General features: G+C 49.2%; 9 protein-coding genes across 9 annotated transcripts; 5 read left to right on the top strand and 4 right to left on the bottom strand.

The window, feature by feature from the left end:
- Nucleotides 1–1,496: 1,496 nt before the first annotated feature.
- On the top strand, nt 1,497–3,337 carry BKA55DRAFT_694478 (Alpha/Beta hydrolase protein; the record flags this gene model as incomplete). Its single annotated transcript, XM_046200042.1, has 2 exons — nt 1,497–2,009; nt 2,063–3,337. 2 exons carry the CDS (start codon nt 1,497–1,499, stop codon nt 3,335–3,337), a joined length of 1,788 nt encoding a protein of 595 aa, XP_046044986.1.
- Nucleotides 3,338–3,667: 330 nt separating this feature from the next.
- Nucleotides 3,668–5,381, bottom strand: BKA55DRAFT_520924 (cytochrome P450; the record flags this gene model as incomplete). The annotated part of the gene is made up of 3 exons (XM_046188469.1): nt 3,668–3,703; nt 3,761–5,009; nt 5,062–5,381. 3 exons carry the CDS (start codon nt 5,379–5,381, stop codon nt 3,668–3,670), a joined length of 1,605 nt encoding a protein of 534 aa, XP_046044985.1.
- Nucleotides 5,382–6,156: 775 nt separating this feature from the next.
- BKA55DRAFT_597376 (uncharacterized protein) lies at nt 6,157–7,289 on the bottom strand (the record flags this gene model as incomplete). The annotated part of the gene is made up of 3 exons (XM_046196067.1): nt 6,157–6,814; nt 6,867–6,991; nt 7,050–7,289. The coding sequence occupies 3 exons, from the start codon at nt 7,287–7,289 to the stop codon at nt 6,157–6,159; spliced, it is 1,023 nt and encodes a 340-aa protein (XP_046044984.1).
- A 1,312-nt stretch (nt 7,290–8,601) lies between these two features.
- BKA55DRAFT_543498 (uncharacterized protein) lies at nt 8,602–10,274 on the bottom strand (the record flags this gene model as incomplete). The annotated part of the gene is made up of 4 exons (XM_046190606.1): nt 8,602–9,363; nt 9,418–9,555; nt 9,604–10,179; nt 10,215–10,274. The coding sequence occupies 4 exons, from the start codon at nt 10,272–10,274 to the stop codon at nt 8,602–8,604; spliced, it is 1,536 nt and encodes a 511-aa protein (XP_046044983.1).
- A 1,143-nt stretch (nt 10,275–11,417) lies between these two features.
- BKA55DRAFT_578650 (uncharacterized protein) lies at nt 11,418–13,220 on the top strand. Its single transcript, XM_046193744.1, has 7 exons — nt 11,418–11,552; nt 11,621–11,653; nt 11,719–11,760; nt 11,814–12,149; nt 12,196–12,423; nt 12,471–12,507; nt 12,559–13,220. Exons 1-7 carry the CDS (start codon nt 11,506–11,508, stop codon nt 13,102–13,104), a joined length of 1,269 nt encoding a protein of 422 aa, XP_046044982.1. The 5' UTR covers nt 11,418–11,505; the 3' UTR covers nt 13,105–13,220.
- A 137-nt stretch (nt 13,221–13,357) lies between these two features.
- Nucleotides 13,358–14,178, top strand: BKA55DRAFT_741869 (acyl-CoA N-acyltransferase). The gene is made up of 2 exons (XM_046201488.1): nt 13,358–13,801; nt 13,856–14,178. Exons 1-2 carry the CDS (start codon nt 13,408–13,410, stop codon nt 14,062–14,064), a joined length of 603 nt encoding a protein of 200 aa, XP_046044981.1. The 5' UTR covers nt 13,358–13,407; the 3' UTR covers nt 14,065–14,178.
- Nucleotides 14,179–15,723: 1,545 nt separating this feature from the next.
- Nucleotides 15,724–17,642, top strand: BKA55DRAFT_694473 (uncharacterized protein; the record flags this gene model as incomplete). Its single annotated transcript, XM_046200041.1, has 4 exons — nt 15,724–15,823; nt 15,882–16,570; nt 16,625–16,996; nt 17,046–17,642. The coding sequence occupies 4 exons, from the start codon at nt 15,724–15,726 to the stop codon at nt 17,640–17,642; spliced, it is 1,758 nt and encodes a 585-aa protein (XP_046044980.1).
- Nucleotides 17,643–18,528: 886 nt separating this feature from the next.
- On the top strand, nt 18,529–19,460 carry BKA55DRAFT_694472 (aquaporin-like protein; the record flags this gene model as incomplete). Its single annotated transcript, XM_046200040.1, has 3 exons — nt 18,529–18,843; nt 18,897–19,200; nt 19,258–19,460. 3 exons carry the CDS (start codon nt 18,529–18,531, stop codon nt 19,458–19,460), a joined length of 822 nt encoding a protein of 273 aa, XP_046044979.1.
- Nucleotides 19,461–19,651: 191 nt separating this feature from the next.
- BKA55DRAFT_666614 (uncharacterized protein) lies at nt 19,652–21,971 on the bottom strand. Its single transcript, XM_046197789.1, has 2 exons — nt 21,319–21,971; nt 19,652–21,266 (listed from the first exon to the last, which is right to left on the bottom strand). The coding sequence occupies exons 1-2, from the start codon at nt 21,523–21,525 to the stop codon at nt 19,743–19,745; spliced, it is 1,731 nt and encodes a 576-aa protein (XP_046044978.1). The 5' UTR covers nt 21,526–21,971; the 3' UTR covers nt 19,652–19,742.
- Nucleotides 21,972–22,419: the final 448 nt, after the last annotated feature.

Below are 22,419 nucleotides of genomic sequence, written 5' to 3'. Positions count from 1 at the left end.
TTTCACCTTATTCATAAACCTGGTGAAACGATGTGTGTTGGCTGCTTACTGACCTACCTGCGACATGGGTCTATGCTGATCCGGGTGCAATTCCACGTGTGTATCAAGGACTGATGATGATCTTTTCTTTTCTCAAGAAAAAAAAACCAGAATCATGGGACGAAACTCGCATGAACCGTGTTCTTGACAGATCTTACACGTCAGAAAAGCAAGCGAAAAGACCCGAGCCAGATTAATTGTCACTGCTCGGCGATGAGAACCATGTCGAGTGTAACCCTAGAGGAGCAATGATTTACAGGCCCTTGACGGAAATCATGGTTACAGAGTGGGAACGAGTCCAGTATTTTAATGAACCGCGTATCTTCGCATTGATCAGTGGCCTGTCAACGGAAATTCATCCCACACGATCGTGAGACCGAGAGCATCCTTCGTCTCTTTAGCTGGCTCACTAACCACCAAACGATCTCACCAAGCGAAGTTTTTGAGGTACCCGAAGCGAGCCAAGACTCTAAAAATATGGAATTCTTTTACGAGTCCCCATAGATGGAGCGGGAGATTGTCCGGATCCCCCGTATCACTCCATAATACTGGAGCATAATGCCCATAAGCTCTTCCGAATCTACCAAGAGTGACTCCGTTCAGTGTCCGTCTGTCGGGGCCGTCCCTTAATCACGCAACATCCCCTTAGCGAGTGACAGTTCAGCACCGGGTTCTTCCTCTACAGGGACTACATCCGCCATCTTAGGGCGTTTTGAGCATCTTCTAGCGCACCACCTAAGCCTAAGTTGGGATTGGTTGCGATTTCGGGCGACCCTTTGCCTCTAGAAGCAATCTAAGCCTTCTGCCAAGTGTTAACGGCTTTCTTTCTTTAAAGGCCCGGGAATACTGTCTTCCGGACAGGGATTTAAGTCAGTTGGTCCTGCAAGTTCATGCTGGTGAGTGTTTATAATGGAGAATTGTTGCAGTAGTCAGTAGACTTATTTGGTGGTTGATGGATCAATGCTTTTTACAGGATTTGTAACAGACGATGTCAATGACTCGAGATCGGAGCATCATGTGGGGGAGCTGAACCTGATCGGCCACACTTGGTCGGTGTTGGAGAAAGAATATGGAAGGGATCGACAGACCTACCAAAGCATATTTCCTCAAGGCAGCGAGATGTTCTTTCGTGCCCGCTCTGTACTTCTTTGCAAGCAACAAAGTGCCAGCTCTTTTAGGCGAATCTGGCACTTCTTCGGATGTACGATCCCTGGGACAAGAGCATGTAATTTCACTCAAGTCATGACATGGTAGACCATATCTTTCGTATGGACAATGCTCCTTTCTCATGGCCCACCAGGCCTCGACGTCCGTTGAACTTAAAGACAGCGATCGACATGACAAGCCACTGATGCAAGTTTCTTAAACGAGCTTCCTCATATTTTCTTCCAGACGTCGTCTAGAAGCTCAGCTCGCGATCCTCACTGCACCTTGTCCCTTTGTCAAAACGCTACAAGATGCATTCCTCAAACACACTAAGCCTGCTCCTGGCGGCTTTCTCTGGTTATGCTTCTGCCCTTCCCCATTACCCTCCCCCTCCTGTTCCTGGCGATCATCATCCTCCTGGCCCTCCAAGTCCTCGAGGACCTCCCAGTCCTCCTCCCCCTCCCCCTCCTCCCGCTCACGGTCCTCCCCACGTTTCCCCTCCAGGCGTTCCTACTGCTCAGGTCTGCAACGGAACTTACCAGGGCAAGCATGACACCACGTATGATCATGATCTGTTCCTTGGCATGCCCTATGCCCAACCTCCCGTAGGCCCATTGCGTTTCTCCGCGCCCAAGTCTCTTGATAAAGCCTGGAAGGGACCTCGATCTGCAACTGAGTTCGGATGGATGTGTATTGGTTACGGCTCTGATACCCAGAGCCTTGGTAACCCCGTCAATGAGGACTGCTTGACCATTAACATCGTACGACCTTCTGGTGTCAAGGCCGGAGATGGGCTACCTGTTGGTCTTTGGGTTCATGGAGGCGTAAGTTCCCGACTTAAATTTCCAGCTCTATATTATGACTAACGATATAACAGAGCTACACCAACGGCGGTTCCCGAGACCCCAGGTACAACCTGAGCTACATCGTTGATCAATCCGTCAAGGAGGGTAAGCCTATTGTCGCTGCCTCCATCAACTACCGCGTGTCGCAATGGGGTTTCCTCTTCAGCGAGGAGATGCAGAAGGAGAATGCCGGTAACTTGGGCTTCAAGGATCAGCGCATGGCCATGAGATGGCTCCAGGACAATGTTGCGGCCTTCGGTGGTAGCCCCGACAAGGTCACTGTCTGGGGAGAGTCTGCTGGCGCTCGATCCCTGGGTATGCAGCTCGTCGCTTACGATGGTCAGCACGACAACCTCTTCCGTGCTGCTGTTCTCGAGTCTGGTAGCCCTGTTGCTCTGTTCAACGATGCTTCTGACTGGCAGGGGTACTACGACGCCCTCGTCAAGAAGACTGGATGTGATTCTGCCTCCGACAACCTTGAGTGTCTTCGTGGCCTCCCTTGGGAGACCCTCAACAACATCTTCAACAACACGACCCCTCTCGACGTCACCGCCCCTACTCTCACTGCTGTTATCGACGGTGACTTCATGACCGCCCAGGCTTCTAAGCTCCTTCTAGCTGGCAAGTTCGCTCACGTTCCTCTTCTCATGGGCAACAACTTCGATGAGGGCACTGCCTATGGTAAGAAGGGCATCAACACTACCGAGCAGTTCCAGTCTTGGCTCTCCAGCCTCGGCCTCACCGAGACTCAGGTCGCTACTGCTACTACTCTGTACCCTGATATCCCCGATGAAGGCATCCCCGCATCTTTCGTTGGTCGTCCTACAAACGAGTATGGCTCCCAGTGGAAGCGTGTCGCCGCATTCGCTGGTGACTTCCAGCAGCACGCCGGACGACGTCTCTTGGCCCAGGTCTACTCCACCTCTTCCATCCCCGTCTTCTCCTACCTCTGGAACGTCTACGTCAACGGCCTTCCCGCCATCCTCGGAGCTACCCATTTTCAGGAGGTTGCTTTCGTCTTCAACAACATCAAGGGTGTCGGCTACAAGCCCAACCCCTTCGAGGGCAAGCCTGAGACTTTCGTTGAGCTTGCTGACCTCATGAGCAAGATGTGGGTTTCTTTCATGCACGACTTGACCCCCAACACTGTCGAAACTGCTCCCAGCCATGTTACCTGGCCTCAGTACTCGCTTGCGGAGCCTCTCAACATTGTCTTCGATGTCAACAAGACTGACCTCAGCTACACTGCTGTTGACAACGTTCGAAAGGAGCAGGTTGCTTTCCTTCTAGACAGTGTCTTTGCTTAAGTTCGTGGCCAGCAGTCAACGCGTTGGCTAGCTGTAATGTATAATAGGCTGCCATTCTGACACCCTTTCTAAGGACATACCGGCCAGATGGCCGAAGCCTTTCAACACTTTGTATATAGCTTTGTATTCCATTCGTATTAGCGAGCATCTAGCCATGACTTAAACAGATCATTACATAAAATAGTCACAAAATATGCATCCGTCATCTGCAGTGTTTTCTCATTCTCGAGCCACTAACTGGCCCCTTCTATAGTAATTGATAGATACACACTTTGAATACCAGGCTCAAGCAAATTCCAACAACACTTTACGTCTATCACGAGCAACAGCTTACTCTCTCTTGGTGAAGACCAGCTGGCATTCATCCTAATAGCACCATAAGTCAGTACGCGACAACTGTTACTGAGCATACAATACACTTACCTCAGGAAACAAAGTAGCAAACACTCTAATCTCTTCCGAACGGCTGGTTGCATGATGCACCCAGTCTAGTTCTAGAGAGGCCTTGCCAATCATGGCAGCCATAGTAAGCGGAACATACTTGCGAGCCAGACAATCGTGAGGACCAGCTCCAAAGACAAGCCAGTTCTTGGTCTTTGATTCGGCGTCACCCGTGATCCATCGATCAGGGTCAAAAGTCTCAGGGTTAGGATAGGCTTGAGGATCGTGAAGCGCGGGATAACATGTAGGGACGATGAGAGTGCCTTTGGATACTGTGTACTTGGGTGTGACGGGGAAGGATTTGGTAGCCTCATAGGGGACAAAGATGACAGGAGGACGATATCGAAGAAGCTCTTTGATGACTGCGTTGGTGTATGGAAGGGACTCGAGCATTGACAGATCAAAGGGTTGGTGTTTGTTACCATTTCGTACGGCGAGATTCTCTTCTCGAAGACGATCGAGAACATCGGGGCGTTGAGCGAGGACCTGGAATAGCCACGTAGTAGCACTGCTGGAAGCATCTTGGGAGGCGAACAAGAAGGTGAACATGGTCTGCCCGATTTCCTCGTCTGTAAACTCACGGATGAGGTTTCGTGGCTTCTCAATTCCCTCTTCTCCCGCAGCGATACGGTCGTAATATTTCCTGGACTCCATCATGTGCAAAACCCATTGATCAACGATGCATCGTGGCTCAGCACCAGCAGCCATGTTAGCCTTACAAGCCGCAGCACACTTTGCGAACTCAGCTAGAACGGCATCTGCTGTACGCTTTCCTTTCCAACACTTTGTAAAGGGAACGTAGACGGAAAGGGGTACGTTGACGAGCTCAAGGGCAGCTGTGACCTCATAAAAGTCATCTGCGATCTTCTCGACAGCATCTTGAGATATGTAATCTCCAAAGAATGTTCGACAAGACAGAGCACAATTGATCTCCCGGAAAAGACGCATGAATGCCATCGGCTTCCCCTTGTTTGCCTCGCTTGCTGCTACGAACCGGCCGAAGTAATCATCGTATACCATCTCCTGAACTGGTAGGTACGTGCTGAGAGCTTTGTTGACGAAGAGCCCGTTGAGTCCCTTGCGGTATTCAGTATGTGCCTTTCCTTGGAGGAAGACCCAGGCGCTTGGCCGTAGGAGGGTTTCGGCCATGGGGACGATGCATGGTTTGGCGTATGTTGGAGACTTGAATACTTTGTGTGCGATATCACGGTCGGAAGCGAGGACGACGAACCTTGTGGACGTGATAAGCGGCGTTCATCGCTAAGAATGGGACTATGACTTACTTGTGGAATACTGACACGCAACTCAGAGGACCGCTGGCCCATTGAGCAAGATAGTGGTCGAACTTAGGATATAGTGCTCGGATGAAGGGGCCCATGAAAGGGATCTTGAATGCTGGACCGGCAATTGGGCCCTTACGCCAGAGATACATGCATTGATCGTATGCAACCAAGACAACTAGAATTGTGAGGAGTAGCTGAGTGTTGCTGTAGCCGTTGAGGTAGCGTGAGAGTAGCCCATTCTTGTTGGATAAGTCATCTTGAGGGGTGAAGGTGGCATTACAGACCATTGCCTCATCCCTTGAGTTGACTATAGATGCCATTGTGAGGAACGAAAGAAAACGGTGCACCTATACATCGAAACTGATACAGATCCGGAGGAAACAGAGGTCTTATAGGATAGGACTTACAGGTACATGCTGGGTTCTAGTGCAGGGGTTGTCTAGGAACTTAGCATCCAGGACTGATCGGCTCTTACAACAAGAATACGAACCACCTGAGCATACTTCGGGTATCAGGCAGCATCCTCAATACAAAGGAATGGCCATTCTAACTTGATCTGCCTGCGAGTATGGCCCTTGACATGAGATGGGCTGATATTGCTAGATTCAAGATTACTGCATGTGTACTAGACTCCGATCTGAAGGGTGGAGAAGATGACCTGTGTATCTATCATATCAAATCTGTCTCATCCTTCAACGTGTCGTAATTCAGTCCCTTAGAATTGGTATCAGACCATGCAAAGGATATTTCGTCTGCCTGATACTGAGTTCTATCTCCATCCACCGAGGGATCTCTGAGTCCATCAGCAAACTATCAAGTCGCATCTTAAACTTTAGTGGTATATTCTATTCGAATGGTATTGCTGTCAAATCTGTTTGTTCCCGTTGGTCCCGGCTATAGCCTGATGCATCGCTTAGCACCTCTGACATCGCGGAGACTAGTACATTTTAGGGCTAGTCTCCGATCGAAAATCGTGAAACCGAATACGCAATTTTCGCGAATCAATGTGTCGTACGTTTTTCCAGAGCGTCTCAGAGTCCGTTTTCAGGACTTTTGAATTTCGTGATAATTGTTTTAATTGAAATTTGTGCGTGCTCATGTCAGAATTGCTTCCCACTGCTGTCGGAATACGTCTGCGCGCTCTGTCTCTAGCCACAGAATATTCTGTAAATGGACAACAACATCATCCCAGGACTGTAAACCCATAGCATTTGCTGCAATCTTAGCTGCGTATATCAGCCATTGGATATCTGTTGGATCCGTAGCCGAGACAATTGTGACTGAAAGGACCCAGATCTGTAACGAACCGAAAAAGACGCTGCCCGTTTTACCTGCTAAAGGTTGGAGCTGGCTCTTGAGGCGCTGAATAATACTGTTGGCCAGCTCTGTATGCGTATAATAAGTTGTTCCATGTATGATGAGCATGTAAAGTGCCATGGCGGATCGTAGACACTCCGACTGAGGCGAGTCTGTGAGTGGCGGGATGAGCAGGAGCTTATGAACCACGAAACATGTAAGATCATGAAGTTCGGTGCCCAACAAACCTAAAGCGTTCGGTTGATGAAATATGCCGCGCAAACGAGTTAAAATATCTGCTATGTCGCGATCGAGGTGGAGAGCGTCAACAACAGGGTCTTGGATCTCGAGGAAGGATGATGCGAGAAGCCATTGCAGCGTAGGACCAACTCCATCTCCAATTCCGAGGTCGTCTTGTATTGAATATTGAGGATAGCCTGTGACGAGCAATGATACCCTTTGAAGTCAATTCAGCAAGTCGTTCGCGGTGATAAGAAGATATAACTCACCAAGCAATCATCCTCGCGGTCAACGGGCTCGCTTGTTTCACTTGATCAAGTCCACCCCGGATCCCAACGATACGTTTGGCCCCGTCTATATGGGCTCTACTAGCGTCAATATTTCCCTTTCCATGCTACACTCGAGAGTCAATCAACAGAGTCATATTCGGTAGCCCCGAAGAAATTACTCACCTCAATAGCAGCCAAGGTAACAACAGAGTTCAGTGTCTCATCTTGAATCGCCAGCAACGAACTCCCAATCTTCTTCCGTATTAGAGATACAGAATCTACCATGAGAAGTTCTGATATAGGGAAGCCCTTCTGGGCACGCCTCTCTTCATCTAGTGATGCCGTCTGTATTGAGACATGGAATAATGCTGGATCTGCAAGAGCCAATGGCCACCATGACACGATGAATGGATTTGAGGACATGTTGAGGTCCAGAGGGTAGTATTGAAAGGAGATATTTGAGAGAACTAGTCCTTAAGTCAGATAGATGAACATCTTAAAGCTTGATAGGCAATGCTTTACAGTGCTGTATCAATCGTTGAACGTGAACCCTGGGAAGTCTGGTTGTTGGATACGAGTCAAACGGATCGAAAGAATTGCCAGCCGGTGCAAATAGCTCCATTGAGTTTTGAGAAGCCAAATCCAAGTCTCGATTCTTCAAAGAATACGTCTTCGCCTCAGACTTCTCTATCGACCTGCTCCGAGCCGGCTGTTCCGGTGTTGACGATGTTGTTGATGATGAAGACAAAGGCACGTTTGCGTAAATACACGTGACTTTTCTCTTGAGGCATCGTGAACATTTCGGAGTTCCGAGATCGCAACTGTGCTTCGCCTTCGCGCAAGCATTACAAGATCTTCGGAGCGAGGTTCGCATTGTTAACCGAGACGAGTTAGATGATAGTGATAGTAGAGGAGGAAGTTTATTAACGCGGTAGCAATCAAGTGGAGTTGTCAGTGAAACGGTCTAACCTCTTTCGGGCCTGGCCTGACCGTTAGGTGACACTTCGGCCAACTAAATTACCCTGTACCTTGGCAGAGATCGACCAATGCATCACGCAAGCACGCAAGGCATGCCGCTTCTGGCCGAAACAACGAGATCAAGCCTCATTTATTATGACCTCATTGACAGAACTGCCGTAGCCATCATTACTTCTTGAAGATATTTCGGCGAAACAACAAATGATAGGTATTTTCACAACCTGTCGCGTCGGGTACACCAGCCGGTTTGTTACCAAGAATACTGCCAGGAACGAAAATTCACAAGCCAGCCCCGTAGCAAATCAACCAGGTACAATAGTGTTCCAAGCTAAGACCTTTCAAGTTAATATCAGTTACATTAACGCTGAAGCTTTCCCTTTCGAGTTGCAGTCCTTTCGTGCCAAGCTTCAATGAAATTGGATATTCCATGAGACGGCTCCTGGATAGTACGCATTCTTAAACCAGACTAAGCTGCGATTCACATGTACTTAGCAAGCAGGCCTTTAGACCCAGATGTGACCAGCAAAAATGTTATTCATGAAACTATCGTACATACTCATCTAGAGTCTAAGTGATTTATCTTGTAACTTAACCGACCATATGCTATTCTCAACTGGAATCGTTAGCTCAGCTTCTATGTATCATCAACCTGAAACGTATAATCACTAACATTCCCATCGGGATGCCGCTAGTCCCATTTGGGAGAAGCTTCTCCAGGCTTGGGAACCTCATCGTAGGTACGCCCGCTCAATAGGCCCTACGCCATCAGGTCCCTTGCCAAGCCCGGGGCAAAAGACGCGAGTCTTATGCCATACAGATCTCGGATCAGGTTGAGCCTGGCCTGACACTCCTTAACTTGCCCTGGGCTACTATGTGGACTTTCGATGGCAATAGCGAGTGGCCAGACCAGATGGTACATGACGACGCTCTGACGTTGCGGTACGGGAAGTGGCATACCCTGCTCGTTGACTTCTCCCATAAGATAGGGTAAGACACTGCAGAGCCTTTGAGTCATCGAAACAACTTGCTTTTCAGCGATGATGGCGGTGGTCTGAGCGAGCTGAACCTGTGGACTGCTCTTTGAGTCCACAAGCCGCAGGAGGGTTGTCGCACATACGTGCAGCCTCCCAAAGAACAATATGAGGTACATATTGAAGAAGACCCACGTGCACGCCGTCCATCGCGATTGAAAGCTGACCAAGGGCTTATTATTCGGAGTGGCGGGTCGTTTGTCCGTTGTTTGCTGCGGTTTTAGTCTTGCTGGCATGGCCTCCTTTTCGATCATAGCCAACTCAGCGCCGATTGCCAAGGCTTCTTGAATAACCGGAACGAGTAATTCCCGTTGCTTATTCGATGTCGCTGTCGAACCTGCACTCGTGATTCGCCTAGCTGCCCTGTAAAACTGTCCAATGCGAGTGACGACCAGGGCCAATCGGATGACTGGGTTCGATGTGTCGAACTGTGAGTCGGGAATGGCCAGACAGTCCATATCGTCCTTGGACATGAGTGAGGGGATTTGCTTATTTTGTGTCTCAGCATCCATGCTATAAGGTTCCTGTTAAGGTCTACTAACCATTTGTGTAAATATCCAGCTTTGGAGATTCGATCCCTCTTCAACGCCGCTCAAGACGCGATGCCCGACTACCTCGAATAACTTGGAAATACCGGCCATGTGCACGGCCTTGGTCGTTTGGCCTTGGCACTCAATATCCTCGAGGGTTCGTCAGCGAGTTACAGATCATTGCAGCACATGACTTACCTCGATCATGCCCAGCAGCATCAGGGATGCCAATGTTTCATCTTTCAGGGGCCGCTTAGATGCAGACAGATCTCTGTTGACAGTCCTTAAAGCAGCCCCGTAGTGGTATCGTGCGGTGACATAGAGCGTGGACGACTTGTAGTGTCTAGAAAGCGACATGTGAGCTGCAGCTAGGAGGGCCGGGCGTATGCATGATGCCCGGCTAGAGCTCCTATACATGCCCTCCAGGAAATCGAGGTGGCCTCTAATGACACTTGGCGCCGGGAAGACGCAGTACTCGTGCAGGAAATACGAGATGGACTCATCCTCGAACGAGGGTTGGGGTTGTCGACAAACCCCTGAGCCTTTGGACCTCGCTTTTTCGTAGCCGAGCCCCATGTCCAAGACGAGGGTCTGCGCGGAAGAGCTGCCGGGCTCACCACGAACAAGGCTGTGGCCAGGCTCTCCGTGGAACCGGAACGCTAGTGGTCGATCATAGCCAGGGCATGGAGCCTTGTACAGCTCGCAGCGTCGACATCCTGGGCGTCTGCCATCGCACTGGTAGAAACAGGTTAGGATGGGGGCTGGACCGTTGACCTGTCAGATTCAGATTGATTGACCAGGAAACTTACTTTAATCTTTCGCTTCCTGCAGCGGCTGCAGCCCCGGCTGAGGGTTCCGGGGAAGACCATGTCGTGTCTTGGGGCTTAGCTCGGCTCAGGATATTGCTCAAGCCACTCACTCTCTGTTGGTTGTTGGTTGGGCTGAAATGTTGTTCTCGGGTATGTGAGTTTCTCAGTGGAGCTTTGAGCATCAACTCTTGTAAATTATATCCTATGGGAGAAGTTTCTGGCCGTTGCTTATCTAGAAAAGACCAATCAAGCTTGGCATGTCTCAAATGGCTGCCTGAGTAAGCATTTATGTCATTTGTCCAGGATCACATTGGTGGATTTACGGCATCCCATGGTTAGTATCGGTCCTTAAAACGTCAAAGCGTCGCAACCTAGGCTTGTTGTAGCATAGGCCTGGTCTTGGGATACAGCCCTGACTACTAAAATTACAAGCTTTGGCGTCTTGGAGTTATCGTTGTATCAACTCTTTGATGTGCGCCACAGGAAGGGCTCCGGATGAACCGCACCTATTGGAGCCTACGAGGCGTTCCACGCTTACCCTCATGCAGCTGAGAATAATTGCTTAAGCCTCCGGGAGCGTCAGCTTTCATGCCGCGACTGTTATCCTAGGCCGATTTTGCAAGGCAACTGTCTTGTCTTATTGACTACGGGGTAGCCGTTCTCTCGAATACTACGTTGTAAACTATCTGTCATTTAGCTAGGACCGTTGTCACAGCCATCGAGGATCGCTTGACCCACAGCACTGGGCCTCCAATACCATAACGCTACCAACCTTCCCCGGAAAGATAATCTTAGACTATGGAGTCACTCTGCAGTATCTGATCAACTTGTTAGCCGGCGTTTTAAATACAGGGTCAGAAATAGGTTTCAACGGTCTCTTTCCATCCGATTCCTCCGGACCCCCTGTCATGATCGCCTTGACTACTTAACCAATAATAGTGTTGACTGATAATAACTGCCGCGACATTTGTATGCCGCCAAGACACGTCCTCACCCAAATTGAAATGTTTTACCTTGTCGTGCAGTGACTATTCCTTGACGATACGCCAACGGCTTCTCATAGTATCTCCGTTCTAGACTTAGCACTTTGGCGTCAGGGAGCCAGGGCTAGACCCAATCTGTATCATTCCCCAACGTCTTAGCGCGAGGGTATTTAAAGAGAAGCATAGAGCCGTTTTTGTTCCCACGTGTTTAATTCCCCGCCTTTATCTCTATCTCCGGTGACTGATTGTGAGCAGAGCCTCTCAAAGACGCCTGTTCAGCACGCCGTGACCCGTTCTACACCTGAATCATGCCATCTAAGACGCACAGTCAAGCCAGAAATGGGAACCGTAGGAGGTACGAGTCTGAGGCCTCGTCCCTTTGCCCTGCCGAACCTTAAAACTGACCGAGCTGACCTTACGCAGCCATACAAAGTCACGCATGGGCTGTTTGACGTGGTGTGTGGGACTTTAAAGGCTCTCGATACTAGTCGAACATACTAATCAGTATTTGTCTGGTCCAGTAAGCGCCGTCATATCCGCTGCGACGAGAATTATCCCCAGTGGTAGGTGGGCCATGCCTCTATACTAAGACGATCATCAGCTCATGGCCCCCCAGCCAGAACTGCACTAAGCATAAGGTCAAATGCTCCTTTCACGATACACCGTCACAAGAAGAGTTGCTGTTTCAACCCTCACCCGAAAATACTCCATCAAAGTCTTGTTCAAACTCGAAACCTCGTCGACCGTGGTCAGCCAAGGCCAGGGCAGAGGTAAGGCAGTGGAGAAGGACAGGGTCAATGCCCATACCGGATGATCGTATCAGAATAACCCTGCAACCGACCATTTACTCCGAAGATGACTTATGCTTCGTTTACCAAGCAGCAAGTAACCAACACAGACTTACGACGATGGGAGTGAGTAAGCTCACTGTTATATCCTCATACTTACCGAGGTTTGTTTGTCCAATAGTTTTCTTTCTCACCATGTTGACTCTCCAGCTTTTTTCGTATCATCTCGTCGTCTCGGCTGGCGATGAATGGAGTCCTCGCGCTTTCAGCATACCAGGTTGCGTCAGTTACTCACTGCCAACATGCCCGTCGTAAAGAGTATCAGTATCAGATGCTAGCCATCCAGGATCTCAGAAGATGTCTGTCCAACTTTAGACCAGAACATGCTGACGGAGCCCTCGTTGCCTCGATGGCACTGCTATGGCTCTGTGAAGACATGTAAGTGCGCCTCCCCTACGTGACGACGGAAATATTGACATGACCAGGTCGAGTCGAAGACAGATCACGGAAGGAATCTCAGCCGTAAGTAGTATCCTTTTGTCACGCCATATACCAAAGCTCATAAAATCTCAGATTCTACAAACATGCCATCGGTTAGGTCACCAATCCGGATTTTATCACATGATAGCAAAAGCATGGCGTCAAACTGCTCATCTGCACACAACACTCAAAACGGAATGCGGGAAGCCGAACGGACTACAGCGTATAATTGCCGAGATGCAGAAATTTAAAGCCCTCTTGAAAGAGCAGGAACCGGACGACGACACCTGGAGACAGCTGCGGCTACTCATCGCCCTGGCGGAGGACTTGACGAAACTGGAGCCGTCGACACCCGCCGACAAGCAATTCGAACGGATCCGGCTGCTGCGAGACTACAAGCTCTGGCTTCCTCTTAATGACCTCTTGACCGGCAAGAACCTGTCGAGCACGCTGATGGTCAATGCCTACTTATACACGATAGCTTTATACGCCCAGCGCCAAACATCACAGGCTTACATGATTGACCTGGGAGTCGACCTGCCTAGTTTGCTGGACGAGACGTTCCAGCAAATCACACCTGTAAAATCGTACATTGGGCCGCTCAATAACCTGAAGGCCCTGGTATCGTCATTGTCATAATACTAGTAATATTGAGTTACAGCAAGTTCAGATTGTGGCATCGGAATGGAACGAAAGCCACCAAGAAACAGGCGAATAATAATAGTAATAATAACCAATTGAGCTACAGTACCAGACATCAACTATGCCTTGTTTCAAGTGAATGTAACGAGCAAAAACTGGGCCTTGAACGGTCTTTTGCTTACCAAAACTCCCTCTCAGCTCATTAGCCAATAGAAGCTTACGCATATTCCACTGATAGACAAAACTGCATCCTGAATCCTATTCCTTACATTAAACATCTCACCGCCGTTTTGTATCGAGATGACTGCACAAAAAAGCCTCAGGCTTGAAGAAGTAGCCCTGGAAGACGTACCCCGTCTCACAGAGGTATGGTTCGCAGCTTTTACCGATCCTGGAATCCGACGCATTTGGCCTGATACACCAGCCGTACGCAACTGGTGGACCGAGGCGAACCGTCACGATCTGACTCATAAGCCGTTTCAACGCTACGTCAAAGTTGTCGATCCAGACTCCAAAGATGCTAATGACCGTCCGCGAATCGCGGCTTTCGCCAAGTGGGATACGTCGATGCCACGTGAGCGGGGTCGACGATATCTACCATGGGTTGAGGATCAGCCTGGTCAAGTCTGCGACGAGTTCATTGCCAAGGAGGAAGCGGAAAGACTCCGCGTCATGGGAGACCAGAAGCACTACTGTAAGGAGTTACTCGGACCTTGTACACCGGATCTGCTAACCACAATTCATCTAGATCTTGATACTCTGGTCACTCATCCTGACTATCAACGCTGTGGAGCTGGCTCAATGCTTATGAAATTTGGCTGTGATCTAGCAGACAAGGACGGGGTTGCAGCGTATGTGGATGCAAGCAAGTCTGGGGCCGGACTATACAAACGTTTTGGGTTTGTGGATGAGAGCTTACCCGATTCTGGTGACGTTGCTTCTATGGTTCGACGATAAGGCCCGACGGTCTTTTCAAATTTGACTGTGCCGCTGCAACGTCGTAAAGCTCAAAATTTATTAAACTAAGCGTACACTAGCCGTATACTGAAGTTGAAGCTATTCAGACATGCCCTTTGATATAGGTCTTGTATCGACCGGCAGAAAAACGATACATAATGTTGAGAACTACATAAAACTTCTGTATCTTGAGAGATCGGCAGTAGGCTGAAGTGCCGGCTAACATTTGCCATGCATGGTAGCTTTACCGGAGATAATCGGGGAAATACCATACCACGTTTTCTCCCGCGATCTCGTGTCGCACAAGCGAAGAGTACAGGGTCCATCCCAGCAAGCGTTTATCCTGCGACTGCAAGACATGTCAACTGCCTTGACGTTTCCAATCACCGATAATAGGTGAAGATACGGCCTGTGCCGCATGGAAATATTTTGTAACAGCTGTTTCTAGCCCTTCTCATGATAGACGAATATACGATAATTGCTTTCTTAGTCCTTTTCCTTACTAGCAAACGGATGTACATGAGGAAGCATTACAATTGTTATGCCTCATTGATCATTTCTCAATCTCTTTGTACTGAGATGCCTCTCCTTCGAGGCACAGTTTTGAGAGACTGAGGCTAAGCAATGGTTTAAAAAGCAGCGCCACTATTACTAGCAGGATGGCTGGAAGCGGATTATGTATAGCTGAAGAGGCCGGGTCAGCATAGCACTGGGGTCTCCTGATAAGCCTTGCACGTTCGAGTATATTAGGACCTGAATAGAGTGATTGAGAACAAGAGGTTTCCAAACGCCTTGAGCGAATAACAATGTAGTAGCCAACTTACTCATAAAACAGCATATAATATTGGCATAGTTATCGACAAGTTTATTTGATACAGGCAAGCATCTACTTTAAACTTACCGCAAAAAAAGAAAGAAAAGATCATAGTGTTATTTGATGCGTTACTTTGGCGCCACTCGCTGAGATATCTAACAAGGCTTACAGAAACTTCATACCTACTCATCAATATGTTCTAATTCCGTGGCGTACTATGAGAGTCAAATTAGGTATATATCGTCCAAGGCAGTACCAGTTTTGTATCATTATGAGCTACTATGTTATCTTACAGTAATCATGAAAATATATTATAAAACTCGATGAAAGTTACTCTCAAGAACCTTGTTGAGGTTCTTGGAACGCAAGTTCTTTAACAGAACATGTTACCTCTGTTGTAGTCTTTTCTCTATTTCACCAGCACTTTCTTCGTTCCACCATCTAGCACGAGGGCGGACTCTCTCATCCTTCAATTACGTATGAGTTGGAAGGTGACACGGGCAAATACATTTTCATTCTCTGACTGCCCTTCATCTATCGAAAGTTAGCGTCTAGGTCGCTCTCACCTAGCAACCTTTCCCTGTCCCATCCCATAACCCCGACCCTGGTGGGATGTCTTAGATTGCTAGATCTTCATACATACTCACTACTCGCACTCTAGCCCAACTCTTCATAGAATTTCGTAAAGAGCCTCAGCCCCATGTCATGTTACGCCGCGTAACCAATCATCCACCAGAACATCCAATTGCTGACATCTGTACGTCGGTTCCTCAATAATCCGAACCGAGGTCACGTCAATCACGAGGCATTCCCCTCTTCAAAGTACATTCTCATACAAAGTCATCATGTGCTCTATGCTGGGTGGAGTCTCAGGACATCATCGCCTTCGTACTCAATGCGGCATCTGCGGCCAGGTATTGTTGGCTGGCGTTAGCTTTGTGGCTTGTGAGTTTTGACGACACTCTTCTCATCTTCGTTCATCCGCTAACATCAAGTTTTGTAGTGCTAGGTAACGGTCTTGAACCCGAATCAGGACTTTGTCTTGATCGTGGAGTATTCCCAGACTCTCGGAGCATTAGAATTGGCAGAAATGTCCTATGCTGGGCACCGAGCTGCCGGCGATGCATAGATGCTACTGATGCAGTAGGCTTGCATTCTACCTGCCTGGACCTGTTCCGAGAACACTGCAAAATCGAAAATGCGGTTGAAAGATTGTGGATAACGATTGGCAAGAGAAACCTCTGGCAACGGGCTCCAATTCTTCAGCTAGATCGTGAAACGGGACTTGACATTGAGATTGTCCGCGAGAAGGCAGAAGCTTATGGTATTCGAATACTGAAGCTTCTACCACCAGAGCTCATCCACATGATACGAGAGTACAGCGATTCAGCAACGTTTTGGCGCTACATACATGTTCTCAGCCTAGCTCGGGAGCTGTCCTGCTTGCAGCCCGACGTTGTTCCACGGATTGCTTGGATACCTTTGTGTAATATCCTATCTTGGACACGAGGAGATTACGCTGCTGTGTTATCAAGCAACTGCCCGCCATTAGTACGTTTGACTCTCGATTACAGGGGGATACGTAAGATCGAGAGGCTGTCGAAATCATCATACGAGCCCAGACGGTCGGACAGGGAGGCATTTGTCATTTCGCCTGCGATATGCTTTCAGGATGTTGTCGCTGTGCTAAAGGTGATGAGGTTGCTCTGAATATTGGAATGATCTGAACTAACCCAGTACACCTAGTTTCACGTGTTGCGGCTTGAACTCCCTTCATCTCTGTTGGGGTTTCATATCTGGGATACCCCCAACCCCCCTGATATTGAGGATTGTGACTTTTACGGCCGCGTGACACCGGCCATGCAATTCAAGACCACCAACCTACGCAGTGTAACGGGCCTCACTTTCTTCTTCTCTTTTAGTAAGCTCTACGCAATACACGCGCATACACATGCGAGACCTTGTGCAACGAAAACATTCAACCGCCTTCCTGCGAAGCGACAGGAAAGTGTCGTATGGATATATTTACCGATGCCGAGAGATGAAGAAATCACCGCGATCGCGATGCGGTTGAAGGTCGAAGGAGGAGGGGCTACAACGCAGAAGCCTTTTTTCATGGTATTGATTCCCCTCTTGTGATTGACTGTCACAATGCTAATGAAGATAGATTCGTACAAAGCTAGCTGGGGATGTATATGTTGGCCCATGCCACCTTAGGCAGCACAGAGACATCGTTCTCAGCCAGTCAAGTCCAGAACTGCTCATTCATAGTGTTGCAGATGTCGGACCAGCTACTGTATTCGGAACATATCCGCGCAAGCAGCACCGGGATACTTTCTCGCCGTTTGACAGCCGCTGGCCGAATATGGATCCTCTTCTTCATCTAATGTTCGAGCATATGTATCTTTCAGTGGCGCCGTTAAAGGACGTGACTGGTATTCAGGTTCTCGAAGACGAGGACTTTGAATGCAAAGGCATGATATTCGACTATAGCAACGGTGCTCAGAGAGCCTTGGGGGACTGTAGATTTGGTCTTTATCGTGCCAAAGCGTATGTGAGGCCACGGCGGTTGTGCTACTGTCATGTCCAACCTACACCGGCAATAGTGCGAGGCGTTCACGTCGAGATCGGAAATGAGTCGAGCCATGCACACAGTGGCGATGACTGGAAGTGTTCGGAAATGGAAGGGAATATCATGTTTTGGTTTTCTAAGGAACATTCAGTCATCGTCCGCCACCCCGTCGAGAACACAACAGCGCAGTAAGGGGTCCGTGATGCTTGGCAGCTCTTTTGTTTCCTTGGCGGTTATTCCAGTTTCGTCTTGATCAACTGATATGCAGAGGCAGAGCTCCTGAGTCCACTACAGGTATACGTCAGTGTAATTGATGATCCCCAAGCGCGAAATCGTGATCCAGCTGGGGTCATAGCATCTCAAGATCGCCCACAGCAATTGCCGTGACAAGATATGAACGCCAAGAAATCGTTGATCAAAGGTTGCACCAAAGCTCGGCTTTATAGAGAATTCCCTGGTCGACAAACGCGGCTCGTTGCGTATGATGTGATATTTGCAAAACACAGATTGAACAGTGATCGTCCGATGAGCTGATCTAAACGGTCTAGTACGACTCCAGACTGCTTGGACACTTTTCTACATTGGGCTTTGTGATCTTCATTCCCGGACGTAAAGTCCGGCTAGTCCAGAGATTGTCCAATAAAGAAGTGGTCATAATCAGCCCCGTTGACATTGGCAATTCAATAGTCTGAGACTTGACAGGCGCCAAGCGGATGGGCTTGATGTCACCTGTGGAATCGCCAACGCCGTTGCAATCCTGGCGTTGTCATTGTCGCATTTTCGCAGCGTAGTAGTCTCACAGAGGCCAGCTTTGTGCGCGTCATACCTGCAGCCACGCCAATATGAAGGAATTGAAAAGTGATGAGCATTTTATCTAAGGAGGAGACCATGGTTACTACGTCAGCCGTTGAGCATTCTCCGGGTTTACACCATTACCTACACCATCCCCGTTACTTTTGAGTTCCCTGTTTTCCACTCACACCAAATTTCTTCTTTTTGCATAATCTTTCCTTTCAGGGTCCAGGCGTCGAAGAAAACTAACCAGTCATCACGCGCGAAATTTCACGACGTTGCGAAAATGGCATCCGGTGCAGAAGTTCATGGTGCGAATGGCTTCAATGGTCACCACCACCACCAAAAACAGCAGAGGACTCACCTGAGCGAATTCGGCACTCATATGGTAGCGGCATCTGGTGAATTTGTCGGTACCTTTTTCTTCTTATACTTTGGCTATGCTGGCAACGTTATCGCTGTTCTTCAAGAGCCTGCCGCTGCACCCAATGGCGCATTGGCCAATAACACCATCATCTGGATCGCAATGGCATACGGCTTCTCCCTCTTGGTCAACGTTTGGGCCTTTTACCGAATCAGCGGTGGATTGTTTAACCCTGCGGTAAGCTATTATACTCGTGGGCAAGCTCGATGTGCTGACTGCCATGCTCGTAGGTCACCTTTGGCCTCTGTCTTGCTGGCCAACTGCCATGGATGAGAGCGCTGTACCTGTTCCCAGCTCAGCTCATCGCTTCAATGTGCGCAGGTGGTCTAGTCGAAGCCATGTTTCCCGGAAGTGCCTCGCAGGCAAATACCACGCTCGGTCCCAATACTTCGATAGTGCAGGGCGTCTTTCTTGAGATGTTCTTTACAGCCCAGTTGGTCTTCGTCGTCTTGATGCTTGCTGCGGAGAAATCCCGTGATACGTTTCTCGCGCCAATTGGCATTGGTCTCTCTGTTTTTGTGGCCCTCATTCCAGGTAAGTAGCCTCCCTTCTCATTACTTCTTCGAGGTTGACGATGAAATCGCATCATAGGTGTCTATGTTACAGGCGGATCGTTAAACCCTGTACGGTCTTTTGGCTGCGCTGTTGGTGGTAGAGACTTCCCTGGCTATCACTGGCTTTACTGGGTAGGACCTCTTCTTGGTGGTGCTCTTGCTGCTGGCTACTTCAGGCTTGTCAAGATGATGCACTACGAGGAAGCAAACCCGGGGCAGGACAGTCCAGTCGACGTCTAAGCGGCGGCCACAGCGCATCAGCATGTTTGAGAAATACTAGTGGCTCGGGAATGTGTCTTGGAAAGCAATCTGCCCCTTGTCATTTACATCAAGGGCAACTTCATAAAAGGTTATACACTATAATAATGTGACGGCACGGCGGAGTTGGTCATCAAGCGTAATAACATATTAATCACTAAATGCTAAACGAAAGACTCGTATCTCGCTCAAACCCAAGAATTGCCATGATTAATCCTTTCTAAACATTTAATATACAGCAAATAACCCATTTAACGACCTAAATCACGCTTTGAGTACCAATGGTCCCTGGTCATCTTGGAACACTACATCCCACCAATTCTGCTTCTCCTTCTTCGCCCAACTTGACGTGCAAACGGTGTCAAAGTCCGTCTTGACCATACCACGCTGAGCAGGCATGAACCGTCTGATAGTTCGGTATGCCTCAAGACCCCAGTAGATAGCCCTGCCTTCGGGGATATCGACCCTACCCAAAGGCTGCTGTCGGCGCTGAGTGAGCTGCGCGTTGACAAGCTGGCGAAGGTAGGGGAAGAACCACATGCGGTCCCACCACAAGACTCGTCGGGTCTTCAGGTTGTTGATATGGGCGTTGTGATGGATGTTGATGGGGATGGCGGTGGTGAAGAAGTCGGCGTACAGGGTCATGTCACCCCAGTTCAGTGTGCGTCGGTCCTCTTCTGAGAGAATGCGCTCCAGAGGATTTGTCGCGTTGGCAATTTCCTCGGGAACAGCTGTAAGACGAACAGGCTCAATCTCGAGCTCTCGAGATCGCTCGGCAATATATGTCTGGTTGTTGAGCGTCAAGATATCACCGTCATCTTCCTCGAAGACAGTTGGGATGGAGATGGTCTGGTTGTAGTCGAGGCCAACGTGGAACTCGAATTGATCGCGGACCATGGCGGAAACATTGTGAGAGGGATCAATAGCATCGCCAAGCTCGCGTCGCCACGTGCGCCACATCTCTTGCTCTCCCCAGATCTCGCCGAAGAAACCCTGGTCGCTGTAGAAGTGATCTCCCTGCTCAGCCTTGCCAAGCTCGTAACGCTCTTGGGCGCGACGGAAGTACTTTCGCATGTCACCGACAGGTCCGATGAAGGCACCACTGTTGATGTACTTGGGTCGGACATCGACCATGCGCAAGTTGGGATCTTGGTCTGTCTCAGGTCCGTAGAGATCCTCACGAAGAGGAGACTCTGGGAGAGCATCGCAATGCAGGTTGGAACCAGACTTGGCTCGGGGCCAGCATCTCTTCTGGGCGGACACCATGATGGTCTGCTTCATGGGCATCTCAGACTTGTGTGGCCATTGCTTGCGAAGACGTTCGTTGGCCTCTTCGTTGAGAGCATGGTAGCGCCAGAGGAGTACACTTGGAGGAAGCTGGAACCATGAGTCTGCGCTGTCGGCGACCATGATAAGATCATCCTCGTTTAAGTGGTCCTTGCTTGAACTGCCTTGACGGGAGCTCCAGTCAAGATAATCGAGGACACCAGCGATCTTGGCAAGATGTGAACCACTCTTGCCCCAGTTCAGGATGACGGGGGCGGGATAACCAAGGGCAACTGCTGTTACAATGGCTTTGCAGACGTTGACGCCGGGGGCGTTGGCTGGGAGGAGGATGACGAGACGGCGGTTGAAGATGTTGCCCACCTTCTTGGGAGGCTTGACCATGACGGGGATGCCAGCGGGCGAAACGGGCGAAGCGGGTGAAGCGACAGGTGGAGAGACTGCATCTTGAGTTTCGCCCATCTCGAATACGTCGGCGGTTCCATCGGAGAGGTATTGTCGACCCTGCAATTGTCAGTCAATTGAAGATCCCATCAGTGATTGCGATGTCGCTTACCTCTAGAGCCGCAAGAGCCAAAAACGTAGGAATGAGAAGAATAGCCGCCAACATAAGCAAAAAGCCTCTCGTTGACAATCGCAGGAACCTCCTCGGCATTATCTGAGTATTCTCAGCCTTATCCTTGACATTGGTCGTCGGCAATTCTTGGTATCCGCCGCTGAACATTTGGCGGAACCAGCCAGCACCCTCATGAGTGCCCGTCATAGCTGAGAGAGAGGAAGCAGAATGAACCAGACCAGTAACAAAACTGACCAAGCTTAACCTGCGCTTTCAAAAGAGTGTTTAAATGAATGAATGAGCGATCGAAGGACGTCGAGGGACATGCTGAGGGGTTCCGCTGTGACATGACTATATACCAGGGAGTTCAACGGTGCTAGATGCGCAGAAAAGGAGAAAAAAAGCCACTGGAATTTCCAGGCCCTCCCTTGCACGCAGTCCATTCCCTAACCAATTGGGCATTATTGGACTGATTAAAATCACTGGCATATCGCCACAAACAGGTACATCCATCCGCTTGTTAAGGAAAAAGGGACTAAGTGGCTTGCCAAGATCTTGGTGTGCTGAATTATCGATTCAAGGGAGGGAAAAAAAGAATACCAGAAGGAAAACTGACTCCACCTGTGCATGGCGCTATCGCCGACCTAAACCCGCCTAGAATTAATTACTGTTGGGCGTTGTCTCAGCCCCGGAGGCTAAAATCAGGGGTTGACCTCAGCGCAGATTTAGCGTGACGAGCGCTGCACAACAGCAGTCTAATGGACAAGCTTGATTTTACAGCGCCAAAGCATCGCTGCCGCCAAAGGATCATGATGAGAACGACACAGGGTCTGCCAAGCAGACGATTCTTGATCTCGTGAAACAAATCTCCAGTCTTGAAGATTAAGTCTGAGCACAAGATGGATGGATGCTAGAAAGATGGATCGCGGGCGATTGCTATAAAGTTGCCAGCCCCAACCTGGAGTTTAATCAGTTCGCGATGCGATTATCGATGTGAGCATTCTTCCCTTGCCTCGGTCAACTCTAGCCAAATATTGACATGAAGCCTACTTTCTGCTCTTTGGTGTCATATCAACGCATTTCGGGCCGTTCTTCTTGCAG

This window comes from Fusarium redolens (assembly GCF_020744475.1).
Source record: "Fusarium redolens strain MPI-CAGE-AT-0023 chromosome Unknown BKA55scaffold_16, whole genome shotgun sequence".
In the NCBI taxonomy this organism is placed as follows: Eukaryota; Fungi; Ascomycota; class Sordariomycetes; order Hypocreales; family Nectriaceae; genus Fusarium; species Fusarium redolens.
Note: the sequence above shows the minus strand (reverse complement) of the source record. Positions and strands in the feature narration are given on the sequence as shown.